Raw genomic sequence first — 20,398 nt, 5'->3', positions numbered from 1 at the left:
TACCACAGACACACTATTAAAGAACCAACATTCAATTCTGAAAATTTGCTTAAAATTCTAAAAGAAAGACTAAACCCTTCCGTTGTAAATGGAATTTATACCGACGAAGAAACCTTAGGCAAACTTCAAGAAGTGTACCCACTTTTTAATAATTTCAAGACCAGATACTCTAATAAAATAGTTACAGACCTGACAGATGAAAATGACCAAGAAAATGCAATTCTATTAGAACATAAGAGAGCACACCGCAATAGCAACGATAACAAACCGCAATTGTTAGAAAAAGTATACTTTCCACAAATGAGGGCTAAAATCATTAAAATAACAAAAAAATGTCAGACTTGCAAGGAACAGAAATACGAAAGGCACCCGAATAAGCCCGAGCTACAAAACACACCAATTCCACAATACCCAGGGCAAATTATCCACGTCGAACAGCTTAAAATATGAAGCAGACGCCCAAAGAGATACTAGTACCACTTTAATGTTTCAAATTCAGATGCTAAAAGAGGAAATTCTTAATCTTAATCAGGCCATACAGTGGGCAAAAGCAGACATTAGCAATCCCCAAATACTAGGAGATCAAGAGATCAATGAAGTCAAAAGAATTTTAGAACAGAACCAATTACCCTACACAAATTTTGAGAAAGCCATGCATATAGCAGAAGTAAGCATAGCAAGTAACGGACCAATGTTAACCTATATTATAAAAATCCCTGTAACCGATACCAAGTTATGTGAAACAATTTTAATTAAACCAATAAAAATTGGTCAATTTGTCAACAAAATACAAACCGAAAATGTAATTAGGTGTAAGGAAAAATTATTCGCAAAAATTGCAATATATAATAACTACAATGAAATAACGATTTGTAAACATAAAAATATGATAGACATTAGTAACTCTTCATGCCTTCCAAACCTCCTAAAAAGTCGCCCTGCCACCTGCACTAGAATCAACAATCAACACATCCCTACCATCGATGAAATTGCACCCTGAGTTATACTACTAAATAAATTCAGCGGCGAGATATCAGTCAATGGAACAACGTCAACGCTTAATGGGTCATTTGTAATTAATTTCAGCAATACAACAGTAGAAATTGATGACCAAGTCTTCACGAATAGGTACTCCGTAAAGCACCAACCTATGCCGGCAATTCTCCAAACTAAAATGACCATTAAAAATCTGGAAGAGAAACTATCTCTAGAATTGGTTAAGGAACTTAATGTCAACAATACCAAAACCTTGGAGCTGCTAAAAACAACCTCCCACACAGCCGATATATTGATGGGCTGTGACATAATCACCGGTGTCGTTCTAATAACGATCCGCATCTTGATTAGGACGGTCGCAAAGACGAACAGATCAACGACCGCAACGAGTGGGGATACTCGATTTTAAAGGTGCAGGAGTTAACACCAGAGGAATTTAAAACAACAAATAGCCAAAGCTTGCACGCGCATCCGGCCATGCAGCTGCAATAACAGAAAATTGCAAGATCAGCGTCTGTAGCGCTTCCCGCTGGAGCGCTGACGGCAACCAAAAGCACCGACGCTGGCAGAGGCAGCGACGGAGTTGGCGGCATAAATATCACCAAAAATTGTAAACCCACTTCAGTTCTAATTTTTATTCAAATAAAACCGGACCTCGAGTCCGAATTACCTTCTTGTGAAATAATTAATTAATGTTTTATTTAACTTATACAAGGAACTCAAGAGCCGCCTTAACAAATGTGAAGAGTCAACACGAGCTTAGGCCACCCACATCAGTTACACTCCGCCACAAACATGCCCGTATTACACGGCACCCCCTCCTACACATCGCACCAATCCTAGCCTACCTAAAATTCACTTCCATAAACATGCAATCCAGGGACGGCCCCGTTACTCTGGCCGCAGTCCCACCTCCGTTTTGTAGTTGCTGAAGACCAATTGCTGACATTTTTTAACTTACTTGGAGAGCGATTCATAGCGGCCGGTGACTACAATGCCAAGCACACGAACTGGAGATCACGCCTTTTGACCCCAAAGGGCAAAAAAACTTTTCAACGACCTCATTAAGCTGCGAAATATGCTCGATTGTGTGACTCCGAGTAGGCCTACATACTGGTCAGCAGATCTAAATCCCAGATCTTATTGACTTTGCAACACAACAAGAAAGATCGCAAGAAATAATATTACAGCAGAGTCACTTGCAAAACTATCATCTGATCATTCTCCAGTTCTCCTTACTATCAGGCATCGACAACATAGAAGTGAGCGGCCCTACAGACTGACAGGCAACAGGACCAACTGTGCAAGGTACACAAAACATCTTTTTACTTACAGAACCAACTCAGTGTTTACAGGGGAGGACCGTCTGGCCGAATCGATGAAGGAAAAACGTTTTGCTGCTGCCAAGGCCACTACCCCTCCAAACACACGCAAAACGACCAATCCTAGCAAGACAAATCGCGAAATCGAACTGCTAGTACTTGAAAAACGAAGACTAAGAAGAGAATGACAGAATCACAGCCCCTTATATCGAACCGCCCACAAGCAAAAAGAACACTTTGTGGAAAGCACAAAAATATATTCAGCCACCAGCAGAAAGCTGTATACGCAGCTCTTGCTCTCATCTTAAATTCCGGTTTATAGCTGCTACTGCTCTCAACTTCCGGAAAGTCCATGACTAGTGGACTGGGGGCAATTCTGGTAGTCCACAAAAACGTCTATCCGTATGCTGTGAATGGTAAGGCTTCTCTGCTGGTCTATACGCGCCAAAACCAATCGATCCTGGAAACTGAGGTGTCGCTTGCGGAATTCCGCTTCTCATGATCCAGAACCTGCGGCTAGCCCATTCCTTGGCGACCGGTGTTCTTGATCCGTAAACCGACCATTTTTTCCACCACTTACCGGCGTTCTGGGTGACCCCCGGCCAGCGAAACACGCTGCACCCCGGCCGTACGCCCTGTTGACTTGATTTCGTCCATAGATTTCGCCCAGCCCCGAACGCTCATTTATAATTAACAATTGCCGAACAAAAATGTAATAATAAATATTGAAATAAATAATATATCGCATGCTATACACAAACAAATTTATCATTTTTTCTTTTCATCTTTCGCCGGTGGATTTTTGACCTAATTCGTGCAGTGCATTTTCCAAAACTATAACGTTTGTCAAATGGGTTAGCTTTCACTCTTGGTGATACCTACTAGTTAAGGACATCGGCTGACCTAAAGTTCCTGGTAATTTTGTCTTCTCCTTTGCATTTTCTCTTACATGTCGCAGAGACTGAGATGTGTGGCACAGGGAAAAATCTGCCCTTGGACACCCTTGTGGGTGTGGCAGTTTTGGGCGGTTTGTGGGCACATGGGTCAACAAACCTGAGCTTCGCGTATGTCTCTAAAGTTTGCCTGCTTAATCTTCCTAGCATTTAGAGTTCCTGAGATCTCGACGCTTATACGGACACACGGACGGACAGACGAACATAGCTAGATCGACTCTCCTATTGATCATGATCAAGAATATATATACTTTATATGGACGGAAACACTTCCTTCTGCCTGTTACATACTTTTCCACGAATCTAATATACCATATTACTGTACGAGTAACGGTTATAATAAATATGCACTTTTCATATTCTAATTCGCCATTACTTTATTAACTTTAAGTTTATTTAAAAAAAAATCGTTAAGTCATACTATGGGGCTATAACCTGGACGTGAACGCACCCTTTTCAGCTTTCACTGAACTACAAACTACAAACATGTACAACTTACCTACATAATGACTTTTTTTTTTGAATGTTTACTATTTAAACTTGAAAGAACATTCACAGTTTTAATATGCTTTTGATTAAAGTTTATTGCTTAGTTTTGCTAATTATATGCATAAATCTAAAATGTCAAACTCAAATTTTTCGAACTACAAATATTTATATTGTTTAAATTAAACTTCACAGTTAAATAAATATGGTATTTCATTCGACACTAAAATGATATGTAATATTTATCGTACTTAATCTAAACCCACCAGTGATTACCGCAATTAAAATAAAGTGTAATATTAAAAACTTCTGATTTATAAGTTGAATAAGTGGCAACGTTCAGAATAACATTTTTGTATGTTCATGATTTTATTCAATATATTCCATATTAAACATTCTAAGTACTTCAAAAAATTCAAACAAGTTTCTAAACTAAAATCCACAATTTTTATTTAAAATGCATCCAAGCAAAGGATAAGATTATTTAATATCACCAAAAGCGCCTGACTTCTTGTTTTTTTTTATTTGTGAGTATAGTGAAGCCGCCTTGTAATTGATAGGTCCATAATGTTGACTCTCGAGATCAGCATAAATGAATTCATCATCAAAAATTTGCGCATTTATTGGCTGTATAGATAAGGGAAGTGTTATATAAGTGAAAGGCTGTCAAATATTTATGTTTAAATAATATTGATAAAAATGTTTTCATGCAAATGTATAACTTATATCGCCTAGTTATGAATTATGAAATTTAATAAAATTTTGCGGTGGCTGTCAGAAGTCACTAGCCTTTGTTAAAGCCATTTATTATATTTTAGCGAAAACTAATAATAAAAATGATTGAATTGACAATAAAACATAAATTAAATTTACCTTCTTTCTACTCGGACAAAAACATTATCTCTTTGTTATGGGAAATGTGTTCAAATAAAAACTTAGAATATATAAGTATTGCTGCTTTTGTAAGGATCCTCAAAGTCGGAAAGATGCTAAAAAATTATAATTAATTTCTTTTAAGAATTTATGAAAACTGTGGTAAAATTATCGGTAAATTTTGTGCATTATGGTAAAATTTTGTTCTCATAAAGTATCGAATTTTTATGAGCGGGCCGCCAACAGAATTTTAAAAATATTAGTAGTCCTTTTTTATATTCAAATATTACATACATTTTTGGGGATTACATGCTAATATTGTAACAGTCTATTCTTGTTGGGCATTTAAAACTAATTAATGCATTCGCTGCGTTGTATATATTCTTAAGATTTATACATATACGTCTATATTTATACAACATTTTTCAGACTTAAGACATAAGGACAAGAAGAAAGTGGTTCTAAACTCAAACAAGTTACTAAAAAGTAAATCATTATAACAAACTAGCTTTAAAATAACTTTTAAGCTTAAAACAACACTGGTCACAAAGCTTGTAATTTGTATACGATTTGGAGGCGTAAGTTCTGAAATTATATTTTCTCTTACTTGTGCTGCAGTAGGTATTATAGTTTTTGTTCATATGGCTTAAAGTTTGAACCGTTTTTTAATCCAGTTTTCGGGCTAAGCTTTAAAGCCATCTACTGTACCCTTTTTCCATTGTTTTATGGTTTGTGCACGTAATTGATTTTTAAAAACCACATGGTCATTAATAAAAGAATTTGTTTGTTTTTCACTTTCATATAAAAAAACATTACCATGGTTAAATAAACCTTATATTTGCAATATTATTTTTATTTTTGCTCATTATAATATATCTGTAAGGGTATGGACAGTAGTCCTAGTACACGGTTTTATAATACCTAAACGCATGTTGCTAAACTAATATATATAAGAGTTTAGGCATAATACAACAGTGAACAAATTAAAATTAATTAAATTATTTTAATAAATTTTTGACAAGATTGAATTAAAAAAGAATATTTTTTAGTACTGTAACGTGACCAATTGCATGACAACAAGTAATTGCATTCGTTTTTTTATTATTATGTAAGCTCAAAAACATTTAGATAATTGCGCGAAAAATTGGTTTTATTTACATCCGTATTTATCAATTTTATACCCGTTACTCGTAGAGTAAAAGGGTATACTAGACTCGTTGAAAAGTATGTAACAGGCAGAAGGCAGCGTTTCCGACCATATAAAGTATATATATTCTTGATCAGGTTCAATAGCCGAGTCGATCTGGCCATGTCCGTCTGTCCGTCCGTCTGTCCGTCCGTATGAACGTCGAGATCTCAGGAACTACAAAAGCTAAAAAGTTGAGAATAAGCATACAGACTCCAGAGACATAGAAGCAGCGCAAGTTTGTCGATTCATGTTGCCATGTTTTGATATTTTTTAGCTTTTATATTGGTCTTGTAAATTTCTATCGATTTGCCAAAAAACTTTCTGCCACGCTCACTATAACGCCTACAAACCGCCAAAAACTGTGTTTAAGACTCTCCTTCTCCCTTCCACTAGCTGAGTAACGGGTATCAGATAGTCGGGGAACTCGACTATAGCGTTCTCTCTTGTTTTATATTTAGTATAAAAATTTCTTGCAGTTGGTAGTTCTAACATATTTATATCCGTTACTCATAAAGTAAAACGGTATACTGTATTCGTTGAAAAGTATGTAAGAGGCAGAAGGAAACGTCCGTCTCTCCTTCTGTCCGCATGAACGTCGAGATCTCAGAAACTAAAGAAGCTAGAGTATACAAGAAGCATTAAAGTAAACAGTTTTCAAAAACATAGATGCAGCGCAAGTTTATTGAGCCATTTTGGCACGCCAACTCTAATGCCCAAACTTTTGAAACATTTTTTGATATTCTTTCATTAGTCTTGTAAATTATTATCCATTTGAGGAAACAGCCACACCCACATTTCTCGTTCGATCTTCCACTAGCAGAGGAACGGGGAACTATACTATAATATTCCCTCTGTTTTTTTGTGATATATAGTGGTCCGACCCGACGAGTTCCGATTTATATTGATTGGGAAAGATTCATGCAGAAAGCCTTAGAACTGCGCGTTCTTCTTTTGGGTAGAAACGGGTATTGATCAGTATAATGAATATATTACTGTCTACGTACTGACACCAAAGAAAAAAAATCTGCTGTAGTTGTTTGCTCATAACAAGTGATACACCAATTGAAAAAAAAAAACACAAAAATTATTTACACACGAAATCTTTTACCTATTCGGCACGGTTTAAGTCCAACAGAACAGAATTTGTTTAAATAAACAAATTATTTTTCATTTATAAGCTTAATATTTACATGTCATATCGTTTAAGTCCTCGGAGGTTATTATCGAGGTAAATCGAAATATATCGGTACACTAATATACAAAAATTACTTTTATTACCCTTCAGCTGAAAAAAGTACGAGGTTTGATCAATTTTTATATTGAACAGATAACCAAAAAATATGTCACTGCGTAGATGCTATACGATGCATTACGATAGTGCACCAAAGGGACCACCGTTTTTTTAAAGCATTTGTAACTTTCATAATAATAACCATGTCATTGTCTGGAATAGTGTACGTTCAATATGTCATTTACTAAAGCTGCTGGGTAGTTAAAACGATAAAAAATTCTGAGTTTCGAGCTTCATATAAAATTGGTTAATTTGAGTGAAGTGAATGGTTATTAATATAAAACAAATAATGAACCATCCCTCGAATACATATATTGTATTTGAAATAGTACAAGCAAGTAGTCTTAGATCTTCAAACAAAATACCAAAAACAACATACAAAATAAAAAGAAAATACTATGAGTCAGAACGAGCTCACCCACAACTCGAGTAAGACGATCGCTGGCTCTCAATATTGCAACGAAACAACGCTTACTTTTCATACGTCTCCGCGACTTCTGCAGACAGCAAGCGGTCAAAATGAACTGAATACACACGCAACTGAATAGTTCTGCTGCGCTATCAGCAAAGCCAAACGTAAGCAAGAACGCCGTGTCGATCATATAGACCATATAAATATAAAAAGAAAACAACCCTCATAATAACAAACAGAAAACCAGTCAAAAATTACACGCGACAATGCTCACATGCCTCTCAAACGCCAGCAAACACCAACAGATTTCTTCTACTGAAGAAAGTGTAAAAACGGCAAAGTCATCAAAAGAGGAATCTAGGAAGGTCAAGTCTTCTCCAATATACAAAACTCCCCCATTGAAAAGGAAGCATACATGAAACAAAAGTTCAAACTGAAACCTAAGTTCAAACACTGCACCTCTACTAGATCAGACGGTAGATATCAGCAATGGTAATATGAACGAACTAGACCGGATCCCAGATATAGTAAAGTGTCTAAGGGAATTCTCTGGACAAGCAGGAGAATTTAGCTCTTGGCGGAAAAGCGTAGAGAGAATATTACAAATCTTACCATCAACAGTAGGATCACCCAGATATTATGGGATTCTTAATGTTATCAGGAACAAAATTGTAGGCAACGCAGACTCAATCTTGGAGTCTTATAACACCCCACTTAACTGGACTGCCATTTCAAAATGCTTGACAGCACATTACGCGGATAAACGTGATGTGACAACTTTAGAATACCAAATGACCTCGCTGGTACAGGGTAATCAAACCACAACAGATTTCTATCAGCAAGTTTATACCCACCTATCTCTCATCTTGAACAAAATCACTTGCATGGAAATGGGAAAAGAATCAATAGATCTTTTTGCCAAATCCTATAGGGACAAAACACTGGACACCTTCATTAAAGGCCTGAACGGTGACTTGCCCAAACTGTTGGGAACTAAAGAACCCGCAGATCTCCCGACAGCGCTTCAGCTATGCGAGAAGTTGGAAAACCAAAAGTTTAGGACCAACTACGCTAATAATAGCCAAATCTATTCAAAAAGATTCGCAGGCCCTAGTAAAGGACCACCCTTACCGAGAAAACCCGCACAACAACTTTCAAACGTAGGTCGACAACCATTTATTCCGCACTTGGCTTATGTCCCACAGACCAATAGAGCAACTTATTACGTACCACAACAACAATATGGGGGGCATTACCAACAATATTCTGGCAACCTGCCAACGCAGCCACCAAGACCGGCTCCAAAGCCACTTCCTAAACCCGAGCCTATGGACATAGATAGGAGCATGCAGCAAGACAAGTAAATTACATGAACAGACCCAAATTCGAACAGCTGGAAAAAAGACGACCACCACAAGGACCAAATGGACTGCCAAAAGACAAAAGACAGAGAAATTTTCACCTAGACACCGCTAGCGAACAACAAAGTACAGGGTACACCGACGAACCTCCAGAAATTGACAAAGCAACACTCAACGAATACTATTCAGAAAACCCAGACTTCGAGCAAGAAACAGATGAAGCAGAATATACTGGATTACATTTTTTAGAGTAGAACCCTCTTCGTTACCATATTTCCGATCTAAAGCAGTTAATGGAGAGATGATTAAAATTCTGATAGACACCGGATCCAATAAAAACTATATCCAACCTAGACTAATAAAAAAACCAATGAAAAACAACGAACCCTTTGTCGTTAACTCTGTGGACGGACAAGTTCTTATAACGCACCACACAATCGCCAATCCCTTCGACCTTAAAGATACTTTTATAACATTTTATGTTACCATCCTTAAAGACCTTCGATGCCATTATCGGAAACGATACACTGCGCGAAGTAAAAGCACAAATTAATATGCAAAAGGGGTATATTTCAATACAGAATAAAAAAAGAATTAAAATAAAACAGAAAATCTCACGCGAAGTCAACAAACTAAATGTCCAAATAGAACACGCTATAGAAACTCAAAAGAAACATTTAAGAACTATTTGCTCTAAATTTAAAAATCTTTTTGGAGACCCGGACGAAAAACTGACATACACGATAAGAGTAGAAGCTACTATAAAAAGTACAAACAAGAGCCTCAAGACACTACCCGTACCCGAAGGCTCCCGGACCAGAAGTAGAAAAACAAATACAAGAGGTTCTGGATAATGGAGTAATTAGACCTTCACGGTCTCCATATAATTCTCCATTTGACGAATACCCAGGAGCCAATATTCAGAAATTAACGCAGTTACCTTACGACATCAAACTAAGGCACAGAACAAACTTTTTTCAGTAATAGACCTTAAAAGCGGGTTCCACCAAATTCCACTTAGAGAATCAGATATCGAAAAAACGGCATTCTCAGTAAATCAGGAAAAATACGAATACACCAGACTACCATTTGGACTTAAAAATGCTCCTGCTATTTTTCAAAGAGCACTAGATGACATCCTTAGGGAGCATATATGTAGGAATTAGGTGTTTCGTATACATTGACAATATTATAATTTTCAGTAAAAATGAAGAAAACCACCTGAGAGACATTGAGTTAATATTTAATGTTCTTGAAGAGGCAAACATGCGAATTCAGCTAGATAAGTGTGAATTTTTCAAAACAGAAGTTGAATTCATAGGATTTTTAGTAGCCGACACTGGAAAAAAAAAAGAATCCCGAAAAAGGTTGAGCCATCGTCGGATTTCCCGAGCCGCAAACTCTTAAAGATCTTCGTTCCTTTTTAGGACTGTCAGGGTTTTACAATCGCTTCATTAAAGATTATGCGAAACTTGCAAAGCCCCTAACAGCCCTTTTAAGAGGGGAAGAGGGCCGAGGCCGTATTTCAAAAAACGCCTCCAGCAGAACGCTAATCCAACTCGACGAAAACGCTAGGGAATAAATTAAAACAAACTCTTGCCTCCGAAGAAGTCATGCTGGCTTATCCAGACTATAGTAAGGAATTTCAATTGACCACCGATGCTTCGGATTATGCCATAGGAGCCGTATTAGCCCAGGAAGACAAACCAATAATGTTCATTTCTAGAACCTTGAGTAATGCGGAAGAAAGTTATGCACCAAATAAAAAAGAAATGCTGGCCATAATTTGGTCAATTCAAACTTTGTGAATAAAAATATTCACAGACCACGAATCTCTTACACATCCAACTAACCCAAAAAGCCGTAACGATCAAATGAAAAGATGGAAAGCAATTTTAGAAGAATACAATCACGAACTTTTGCACAAACCTGGCAAGGCAAACGTGGTTGCCGATGCATTGAGTAGACCTCCCTTGCAAATGCATGGAGAACTTAATGCAATGACAGAAACCGTGCACAGTAGTTTCAGCTCTCCCGAAAAATTATTACCTATGGCAGAAGAACCAATAAATGTGTTCAAAAATCAAATACTGCTATCCTTGGGAGAAAAATCCTAAAAAATTCGAAATTGTTTTCCCTACATACCACAGACACACTATTAAAGAACCAACATTCAATTCTGAAAATTTGCTTAAAATTCTAAAAGAAAGACTAAACCCTTCCGTTGTAAATGGAATTTATACCGACGAAGAAACCTTAGGCAAACTTCAAGAAGTGTACCCACTTTTTAATAATTTCAAGACCAGATACTCTAATAAAATAGTTACAGACCTGACAGATGAAAATGACCTAGAAAATGCAATTCTATTAGAACATAAGAGAGCACACCGCAATAGCAACGATAACAAACCGCAATTGTTAGAAAAAGTATACTTTCCACAAATGAGGGCTAAAATCATTAAAATAACAAAAAAATGTCAGACTTGCAAGGAACAGAAATACGAAAGGCACCCGAATAAGCCCGAGCTACAAAACACACCAATTCCACAATACCCAGGGCAAATTATCCACGTCGAACAGCTTAAAATATGAAGCAGACGCCCAAAGAGATACTAGTACCACTTTAATGTTTCAAATTCAGATGCTAAAAGAGGAAATTCTTAATCTTAATCAGGCCATACAGTGGGCAAAAGCAGACATTAGCAATCCCCAAATACTAGGAGATCAAGAGATCAAGGAAGTCAAAAGAATTTTAGAACAGAACCAATTACCCTACACAAATTTTGAGAAAGCCATGCATATAGCAGAAGTAAGCATAGCAAGTAACGGACCAATGTTAACCTATATTATAAAAATCCCTGTAACCGATACCAAGTTATGTGAAACAATTTTAATTAAACCAATAAAAATTGGTCAATTTGTCAACAAAATACAAACCGAAAATGTAATTAGGTGTAAGGAAAAATTATTCGCAAAAATTGCAATATATAATAACTACAATGAAATAACGATTTGTAAACATAAAAATATGATAGACATTAGTAACTCTTCATGCCTTCCAAACCTCCTAAAAAGTCGCCCTGCCACCTGCACTAGAATCAACAATCAACACATCCCTACCATCGATGAAATTGCACCCTGAGTTATACTACTAAATAAATTCAGCGGCGAGATATCAGTCAATGGAACAACGTCAACGCTTAATGGGTCATTTGTAATTAATTTCAGCAATACAACAGTAGAAATTGATGACCAAGTCTTCACGAATAGGTACTCCGTAAACCACCACTCTATGCCGGCAATTCTCTAAACTAAAATGACCATTAAAAATCTGGAAGAGAAACTATCTCTAGAATTGGTTAAGGAACTTAATGTCAACAATACCAAAACCTTGGAGCTGCTAAAAACAACCTCTCACACAGCCGATATATTGATGGGCTGTGTCATAATCACCGGTGTCGTTCTAATAACGATCCGCATCTTGATTAGGACGGTCGCAAAGACGAACAGATCAACGACCGCAACGAGTGGGGACACTCGATTTTAAAGGTGCAGGAGTTAACACCAGAGGAATTTAAAACAACAAATAGCCAAAGCTTGCACGCGCATCCGGCCATGCAGCTGCAATAACAGAAAATTGCAAGATCAGCGTCTGTAGCGCTTCCCGCTGGAGCGCTGACGGCAACCAAAAGCACCGACGCTGGCAGAGGCAGCGACGGAGTTGGCGGCATAAATATCACAAAAAATTGTAAACCCACTTCAGTTCTAATTTTTATTCAAATAAAACCGGACCTCGAGTCCGAATTACCTTCTTGTGAAATAATTAATTAATGTTTTATTTAACTTATACAAGGAACTCAAGAGCCGCCTTAACAAATGTGAAGAGTCAACACGAGCTTAGGCCACCCACATCAGTTACACTCCGCCACAAACATGCCCGTATTACACGGCACCCCCTCCTACACATCGCACCAATCCTAGCCTACCTAAAATTCACTTCCATAAACATGCAATCCAGGGACGGCCCCGTTACTCTGGCCGCAGTCCCACCTCCGTTTTGTAGTTTCTGAAGACCAATTGCTGACATTTTTTAACTTACTTGGAGAGCGATTCATAGCGGCCGGTGACTACAATGCCAAGCACACGAACTGGAGATCACGCCTTTTGACCCCAAAGGGCAAAAAAACTTTTCAACGACCTCATTAAGCTGCGAAATATGCTCAATTGTGTGACTCCGAGTAGGCCTACATACTGGTCAGCAGATCTAAATCCCAGATCTTATTGACTTTGCAACACAACAAGAAAGATCGCAAGAAATAATATTACAGCAGAGTCACTTGCAAAACTATCATCTGATCATTCTCCAGTTCTCCTTACTATCAGGCATCGACAACATAGAAGTGAGCGGCCCTACAGACTGACAGGCAACAGGACCAACTGTGCAAGGTACACGAAACATCTTTTTACTCACATGGAACCAACTCAAATAGTGTTTACAGGGGAGGACCGTCTGGCCGAATCGATGAAGCAAAAACGTTTTGCTGCTGCCAAGGCCACTACCCCTCCAAACACACGCAAAACGACCAATCCTAGCAAGACAAATCGCGAAATCGAACTGCTAGTACTTGAAAAACGAAGACTAAGAAGAGATTAACAGAATCACCGACACACAAAGGCTGGAGGAACAACTAAAAATAGCAACACGTAGACATAGACATACAAAAGTATTCAGCCACCACCAGAAAACCGAGACCAAAAACAGACAGGTAACATTTACACTGAACAGATAATCCTGCCCACCCTGTACCCTAAGCCACACATTCAGCCCACAATCAGACACATAGTAACATATCTCGTCGTTCTCCTAGATAGACGCCTCACCTGGCGGCAACATATAGAATCTAAAAGGACTCTTATAAAGCTTAAAGCAGCCAATCTTCACTGGCTTATTAATTGCAACTCTCCCCCTATTCTGGAATACAAAGTACTCCTCTACAACACCGCTTAAAACCCATCTGGACATACTGCTGTGAACTATGAGGAAATGCTTTTGAACCAACATTGAAATTATACACCGAGCTCAGTCAACGTTTCTGCGAACTCGTCAGCGATTAAATCCAGATGAGAAAGAGTAAACATCAAGCAAAGCTCGTCGCACACGAAAATCCTCTCGCGAAGTCGCTTACGCGTCTGTGCAGTCAGAACCGTCTCTAACTAATACAATTATTTCAAATTTTAATTAATATAAGTTATATAATAAGATTTTAATAATTATTGTTAGTCTCACAAAAAGATCGACGTTCTGGCGGATAGACGGGCAAATAAACTAATATGAATAGATTTTTATAAGGGCCGGAAACAATACCTTCACACAATTTTTCATCGAATCTAGATACATTTTTAATCTACAATTAACGAGTATAAAATGTATTGTACTCGTACATCCTAAAACTAACACACGCAATACAGCTTAGTTTTATTGGTTTTCTTTCACGAACGATATTAAATTTTTTGATTTGAGAGTATAAATGTGTTTTTTTTTAGGTATACTTAATTAAAAATACCTTGTTTGCGTCACTTAGGCTTTATTCGATTATTTAAATACCTAAATATGCACTGCACAACTACTTTGCGACATAAAGTATTTAGGAGCACCTTCTTTCGTGTTTTAAACAGCCTTCGATGTACAGGAGCTGTTGTCCGGGGCAGTAATAAGATTGTCCGAGGTGGGATTTATATCGATTTCTACAATGCATTCCTCTTCACAGAAACTGTATCCAAGGTCTTCATCATCTTCTGCCCCTTTTAAGTAACGTGCAGAATCATGTTGCGGTGAAACGTCTTGCTTCTGTTCCCTTGTACTCTGCACTGCCGAATTGCTGATTGTAGGAATTGCTGAAATCGGCTTGAAGGCATGCTTTTCATTTAATTCCAGCGCATCAAAAGCCGGTGGAAACTCTTCTTGCGCGACCTTCCTACTTTCGTGTAGCTGAAGTTGCAGTCGCTCCCGCAGCTGTTGTAGCATGCCGTTGGCTGTCTGAGTGCTTTGGAAATGGAAGGTGTGATGTTTACGCAACGGCATGCGCATAGGCCTTCGCGCCACTAGGCAATCATACTGGACATCTGCGGGATTACCCACTAATGCGCTTGAAGATACTTCGGACGGAAAATCATCGATGTCGGCTAGAGAACCTAGTCTTGACGCGTGTAAGTTATTTAAAGCTGGCACTCCGTCATAATGTTCTCTATTGGCGGCAGTCCTGTTTTTTTTGCTACTGATGTTTGCGGCGTTCTTGACTTTCGAATGCTCTGGCGCTGCTGTTTGAGGAGCACTCGTGTTAGATTTGGAGCCAGTATTGTACATTTTAAGGGTTTCTGAGCTGTTACTCTGGAATTTTCTGGAGACGTCACAAAGGTTGCCAGGTCTTGCATATGGGTGGCTTTGGATATGTTCGTATGGGTTGCTGATGGTTTGTCGTCGGTGTTTCTGATTGTTTTTTTTACCGGTGTATACTTCATTGTTTCCATTTTCAACTAGAAATGGATTAATAGCGAGTGGTTGGATTTTCTGAAGTTAGTTTAAACATTAGGTTGTAAAAATCATGCATTATGTGGGTTATGTTGAAAATGCGTTGAGATTATGTTGTCGCCCACGTGTCCCACGTGTATAAAAATCATGAAAGTAAATAAAGTTTGAAACATGATCTAAAATAAAAACCTTTACTTATCAATAATTGAAGAAAGAATAAGGAATATGCAATAAACACAGGGTGTTTACATTATTTACTTTATTATTACTGTCAAGAAACTCTTATACCAGTAATATACATATATATATATATATCAGAGAACTGCAACGAGTATGATTTAATACGAGTATGAACAAATTCTCTGTCTAAAAAGAGAATCAAATCGGTACCAATCAACACGACCAACTTGTCCATTCAATATAAGTATGCTCAGCGTCAAACTGATTTGTATTAGAGCGAACTGTGCACGAAGTAGGGAATCAGACTCGATTCATATACATGAATCAAACTGAAAGAATAATTGAGAGTCCAAATCAGTACTCGAGTATGAACAAATATGTTTGACTCGTTGCAGCTCTCTGATACATATATGCATGGAACAAATATTTTTGTTTATTGCTTGAAGTTCGTTAAGGACGAAATTGACTTAATCAAATAGTATCTAATACCAAGAAAGTCGCTTTGGACATTAGGTTCGGACAAAACATTTTAAGGTCATTGGATCAGATCTTTTTTAGCATAGGGGTAACAAGGGGATCGAAGAAACGTCACTGCTTTAACGTTATTTTTCTGGCATACACATTTAAAGAAGAAAATACAATTAAAATAAAACTGTTAAAGCAAAAAGAATTGTTTTTTAATCTGTGGATATAGCACTTATTCAAAGTTTAGTGTTATGTTTTAGTATTAGGTTTTCGGACTGACAGACGATCACGGACTTACGAACGGAAGTTCGTTAAAGGCGGAAGGCCAGACGGACGTTCAAGAATATAAACTTTTTAGGATTGGATATTATCGATCAGATCCAATATTAATAGAATCTAGCAAGTTTTGGTATATCATCCCAGTTCTTTTTGTCAGAAGAGTGTATCTTAAAAAACAAGAATTTTTATATATTCCTATTCTTCCATTACGTCGTATTTTTATCTGCATATACCTACCTCATTCAGTGTCTGAACAGTACTACACTCAGCTGGCACCGCCGACTTGAAATATTCGCTTCTGCTGGAGGTATCTAAGCTAATGCGTTCTGAAGGCGTAGAATCCAGTCCTACGCACTTTTGATTAAGTTGATGCTGCCCGAAATCATTTTTAGTAGTCTTCTCGCTGTACCAATTTCGTGTCTGAGGGCGGTTGCAATGCGAAGAGCTAATACTTTGCGCTGTGCAGTACTGATTCGATGGTGTATTGTTATCTAATTGTGGATCGCTTTCAGAAACATTACTTGCGTGGGACGCATCGAACACACTGTTCTGGGGTTCCATGCTTTTGTGTGCCTGCTTTCGAACTAATGGGCCAGAGGTGGTGTTTAGGGTTGCCTTCTTTGGTTTTGAGAACTGTGACTCGTAAGAACTGTTGGAAATTCCAGAGTCGCTTCGATATATGCTGATGCGCTCAGGCTCCACTTGATGAACATCAGGACCCAGACCTTCATCTTTTTTTTCCCGGTGCTGGTGATGCCAATGGTGGTGCTTTTTTATTTTTTCTTTGCCTGGATGAGTGTGCATTTGAACAGTTGTCAGATTGGCCTCGCCTTCTTTGGATTCTATAACTTGATCATCTACGTGCTCCACAACCATGTTCTGATAAGCAGGAGGATCATATAAGCGCATCGGCTGCACGTGCGTGCCAACACTGCAATGTCTATTGTAGCCAAAGGAATTGTGCATCTTGCATTTTGAAAGAGATCTATATTCAGTAGCGGCGGGTGTTGATGATGCGGTACCAGCTTCGGAATAGTCTTTATCCAGGGCCCGATTTATTAGCTTTGTTCCGCCTGGATGTTTAAGCGAATAAAATTTGTTTTCAAATTTTAAAGTGCCTTTGTTGTGTCTCGCACGTGTCATACTGTCTTCGTTCGTTTTATCGTATTTTCTAATGTTAGCGGCCGCCAGGAATGGGTTAATATCAACCAATGCTAAGTGTGGAATGTGATCTGTGCCATTCAATAAATGAATGTTAGAAAGCGAATTGCTGTCCAATTCTTGAGACGATCCTGCTCGAAATGGCATTGGTATTTTTTCCGGAAGCTGATGCTGCTGGTAATTCTCAGTGTAACTTTCAGAAAAGCCATTGCTTGGGCTATGCTGATCTTGAGGATTAAAATCTGTTTTATTTTGGCATTGATTATAATGTACGTTATTTGGTGGGCGGTGCATTGTGTTGTACTGTGATCTCTGATCATATTGTGTGTCCTGATCGCAAAAATATTGTTGCTGATATAAAAGTGGATCTTGAGTGGCCTGGCAATCTTGGTAATGGCCGACAGATGGCTGATTGATATTTCCAATCAGTGTCTTGGGTCTTTGAGCAATGAGCACCGCATTTGTGTTGTTATTAAAATTTGTAGGGGTAGTAGAGAACTGGTTAACAAATCCATTGCGTAAGCATCATAAGTTAGCAAGGAGCACACAGAAGCAAAGGTAACATAAAAATATTAGTTCAATTTTTATTAATAAATATTAGTCAAAGAAAATTCTATAAATATTATGCATTTTGTCAAATTGTCATATTCTTGTATGTATTAAAGTGTTTGCTAGCGAACAACAATAAAGATATAAATTATGAATTAACATTAACCACTCAAATGATAGAAACACGTTTAAGTCTTGAATATACATTAATAAGTTTCAGTGTTGCCTTAACCTACATATGCAATCCGTTTTGAAATCTTTGTATAACCATAGTTCAAAATGAAAATAGGTGTTTAAAGTAATGGAACTATTGTAACTGATTTGATTTTCTACTTAGATATAAACAATGTTTTTGAAAGTCAACTACAAATTAAATTCTTTGGCGGCTACTCTTTTATTTTGTATCGTCTAAAAATACACTGTGTAACGAATAAATTATATTGATTGCACCCGATAAATTGGTTGATTACAATGTACAGATTCCAAATACGTATAGTTAGTAAAGATTTGCCAAATACGGACTTTAAATGGAATGTGTAACATTTTAGCTTTTAAATTTATACTTAAAGCTAATGCTATGTAATGAGCCACAAATTTGGAGTTTGTGCATCGTAATCAATTAATACATTTTTCCCACTTTACTTGAAGCGGATAAAAAGTAAAGAAGCATGTGGGCAAATGAAGCATGAAAAGCTTAAGAAATGTACGATTTACAAACAATAATATCTTCAGGTACAAGATGAACTTTTTTTTTTTTTAATTTGTATCAAAATGATTGCAATGCGTGATACATAAATGGGTAGCAGGGTAATTGATTAAAATAAGTCAAGTGTTCGTAAAAGCATTCATGGAGTGTAAGAAAGATTATAAATATTTTTATTATACCTTGTTAGGTGCCGTTTGCAGACCATGAAATGGAAGATTCTCATACTCGCCAGGTTCCGACAACGGTTCCCCCAGTGAAGACGACTTGTCGTTTACTATATGAGGCACATATGGTACGGATTGGTTGTATTTTTTAATTTATTCCCACGAATTTTAATTTGTTATATGGAAAGCAAACGAGAAGAAAAGAAAATAAAATAATTATATAAATGTGTTGAGAAATAAATTTTAAAAAGTAAAAACAAGGTTTAAAAGTATATTTTGTTGTACGTATTCAGTAGATCAGAGTAGTGCTTAATATTTAACTTTGAAGGACCATGCAAACGAAAGCCAATGGTAACATTAAGTTTATAGAAAGAAACTTCTTAAATTCTACGTATAAGAAATGTGATAATCTGTGAATAGAATTTCTTTATTTATTCTACTTACGATTGAATTGATGGTACGACCTTTTATATTTTGTTGAATTAATTTTATATCTATTTTCAATTGAAAATATATAATAATTAAATAATATGAATAATGAATATCAATGAATATGAATTAAATAATTAAAACACTATATGATAAAAAAAAACAAAGGTAAATTTTTTCTATTTATTTTTAGTGGTCAGATTCTGCCCTTCTCGCTTCATATGCAACCTGCAATAGATTTGGTCCCAAAGGTTTTTACTGAAAACGGGTTATACTCTAGAACAGTTCCCGCAAAAAACACTGATTTTGGACGTCAAGTTGTAAAAGCAAATAACTTTAGCTAATGAACTAATTAATTAAAAAAACAGTTTTTGTATGAAGGAAAAGCGGAGAAGCATATTTTGATTTTTTATATGATTTCTTCTGATATATCAAAAAATTCTAAGTATCTGTTTCGTAATTCTACTAGCTGAATAACGGGTATACGATCGTTGAGGAAATCGATGAGTTTATCAAATGTTTTTGTATACAAATACATTACAGTGATATTTACAGTTCAATAAATATTCTACAGGAACTATTTTATGGTTTTCAATCTATTGCTGAAATTTTGTATTGCCTTAAAGGATTTTAATATTAAATACCCAAATTCTAAGTAAATTCGAAAAAATGTATATATTCTTACTTGGCTCGTTATCGATTATATTGTTTGGGACTATCGTGAAAATACCAGAACAGCTCCAGCCGGTTATATTAAGAAAATTCTTCAATGGTAATGATGGAGGTCTCGTGGAAGGTTCAAAAGAGCTTCCCGTCGTTACAGAAGGAGCAACATTGCACGATATGTTTTCTACTTCCTGTGAAAAATTATTCCTTTGTCCTTTTAATATAAATTTAAATGTATTTCCATCCAAGTTTGAAGGCAATTGAATTGACGCGGACGACTGAAAGTTGTTCGGCTTTTCTGTTAAGGATGATTCTTCATTTGATGCTGCGTCAGACGTTGCATGTACACTCTTTTTTGTCCTTTTGTAGGTTACTATAGGATTGATA

General features: G+C 37.0%; 1 protein-coding gene across 20 annotated transcripts in view; it reads right to left on the bottom strand.

Moving 5' to 3' along the window:
- Positions 1-4,190: 4,190 nt before the first annotated feature.
- The window catches only part of LOC120447830 (hemicentin-1), a 47,653-nt gene continuing 31,445 nt past the window's right edge, over positions 4,191-20,398 (bottom strand). For 5 of the 20 annotated variants that reach the window (XM_044006128.1, XM_044006123.1, XM_044006124.1 and 2 more), the window contains 2 exons: positions 18,932-19,026; positions 4,191-4,384 (listed from right to left, as the gene is read on the bottom strand). In XM_044006128.1, the coding sequence (XP_043862063.1) occupies positions 18,972-19,026 (55 nt within the window). In that variant the 3' untranslated portion in view covers positions 4,191-4,384; positions 18,932-18,971. Of the gene's footprint in view, positions 4,385-4,630; positions 4,747-6,612; positions 6,617-8,202; positions 8,214-14,551; positions 15,452-16,573; positions 17,996-18,931; positions 19,027-19,360; positions 19,411-20,030; positions 20,385-20,398 lie in introns of those variants that run through there. The other 15 variants (XM_044006117.1, XM_044006116.1, XM_044006118.1 and 12 more) reach the window with 13 other exon arrangements.

The sequence above is a fragment of the Drosophila santomea genome, chromosome 3L, assembly GCF_016746245.2.
Source record: "Drosophila santomea strain STO CAGO 1482 chromosome 3L, Prin_Dsan_1.1, whole genome shotgun sequence".
Taxonomy (NCBI): Eukaryota; Metazoa; Arthropoda; class Insecta; order Diptera; family Drosophilidae; genus Drosophila; species Drosophila santomea.
The sequence above is the reverse complement of the archived record's forward strand: the minus strand, read 5'-3'. Positions and strand labels throughout refer to the sequence as shown.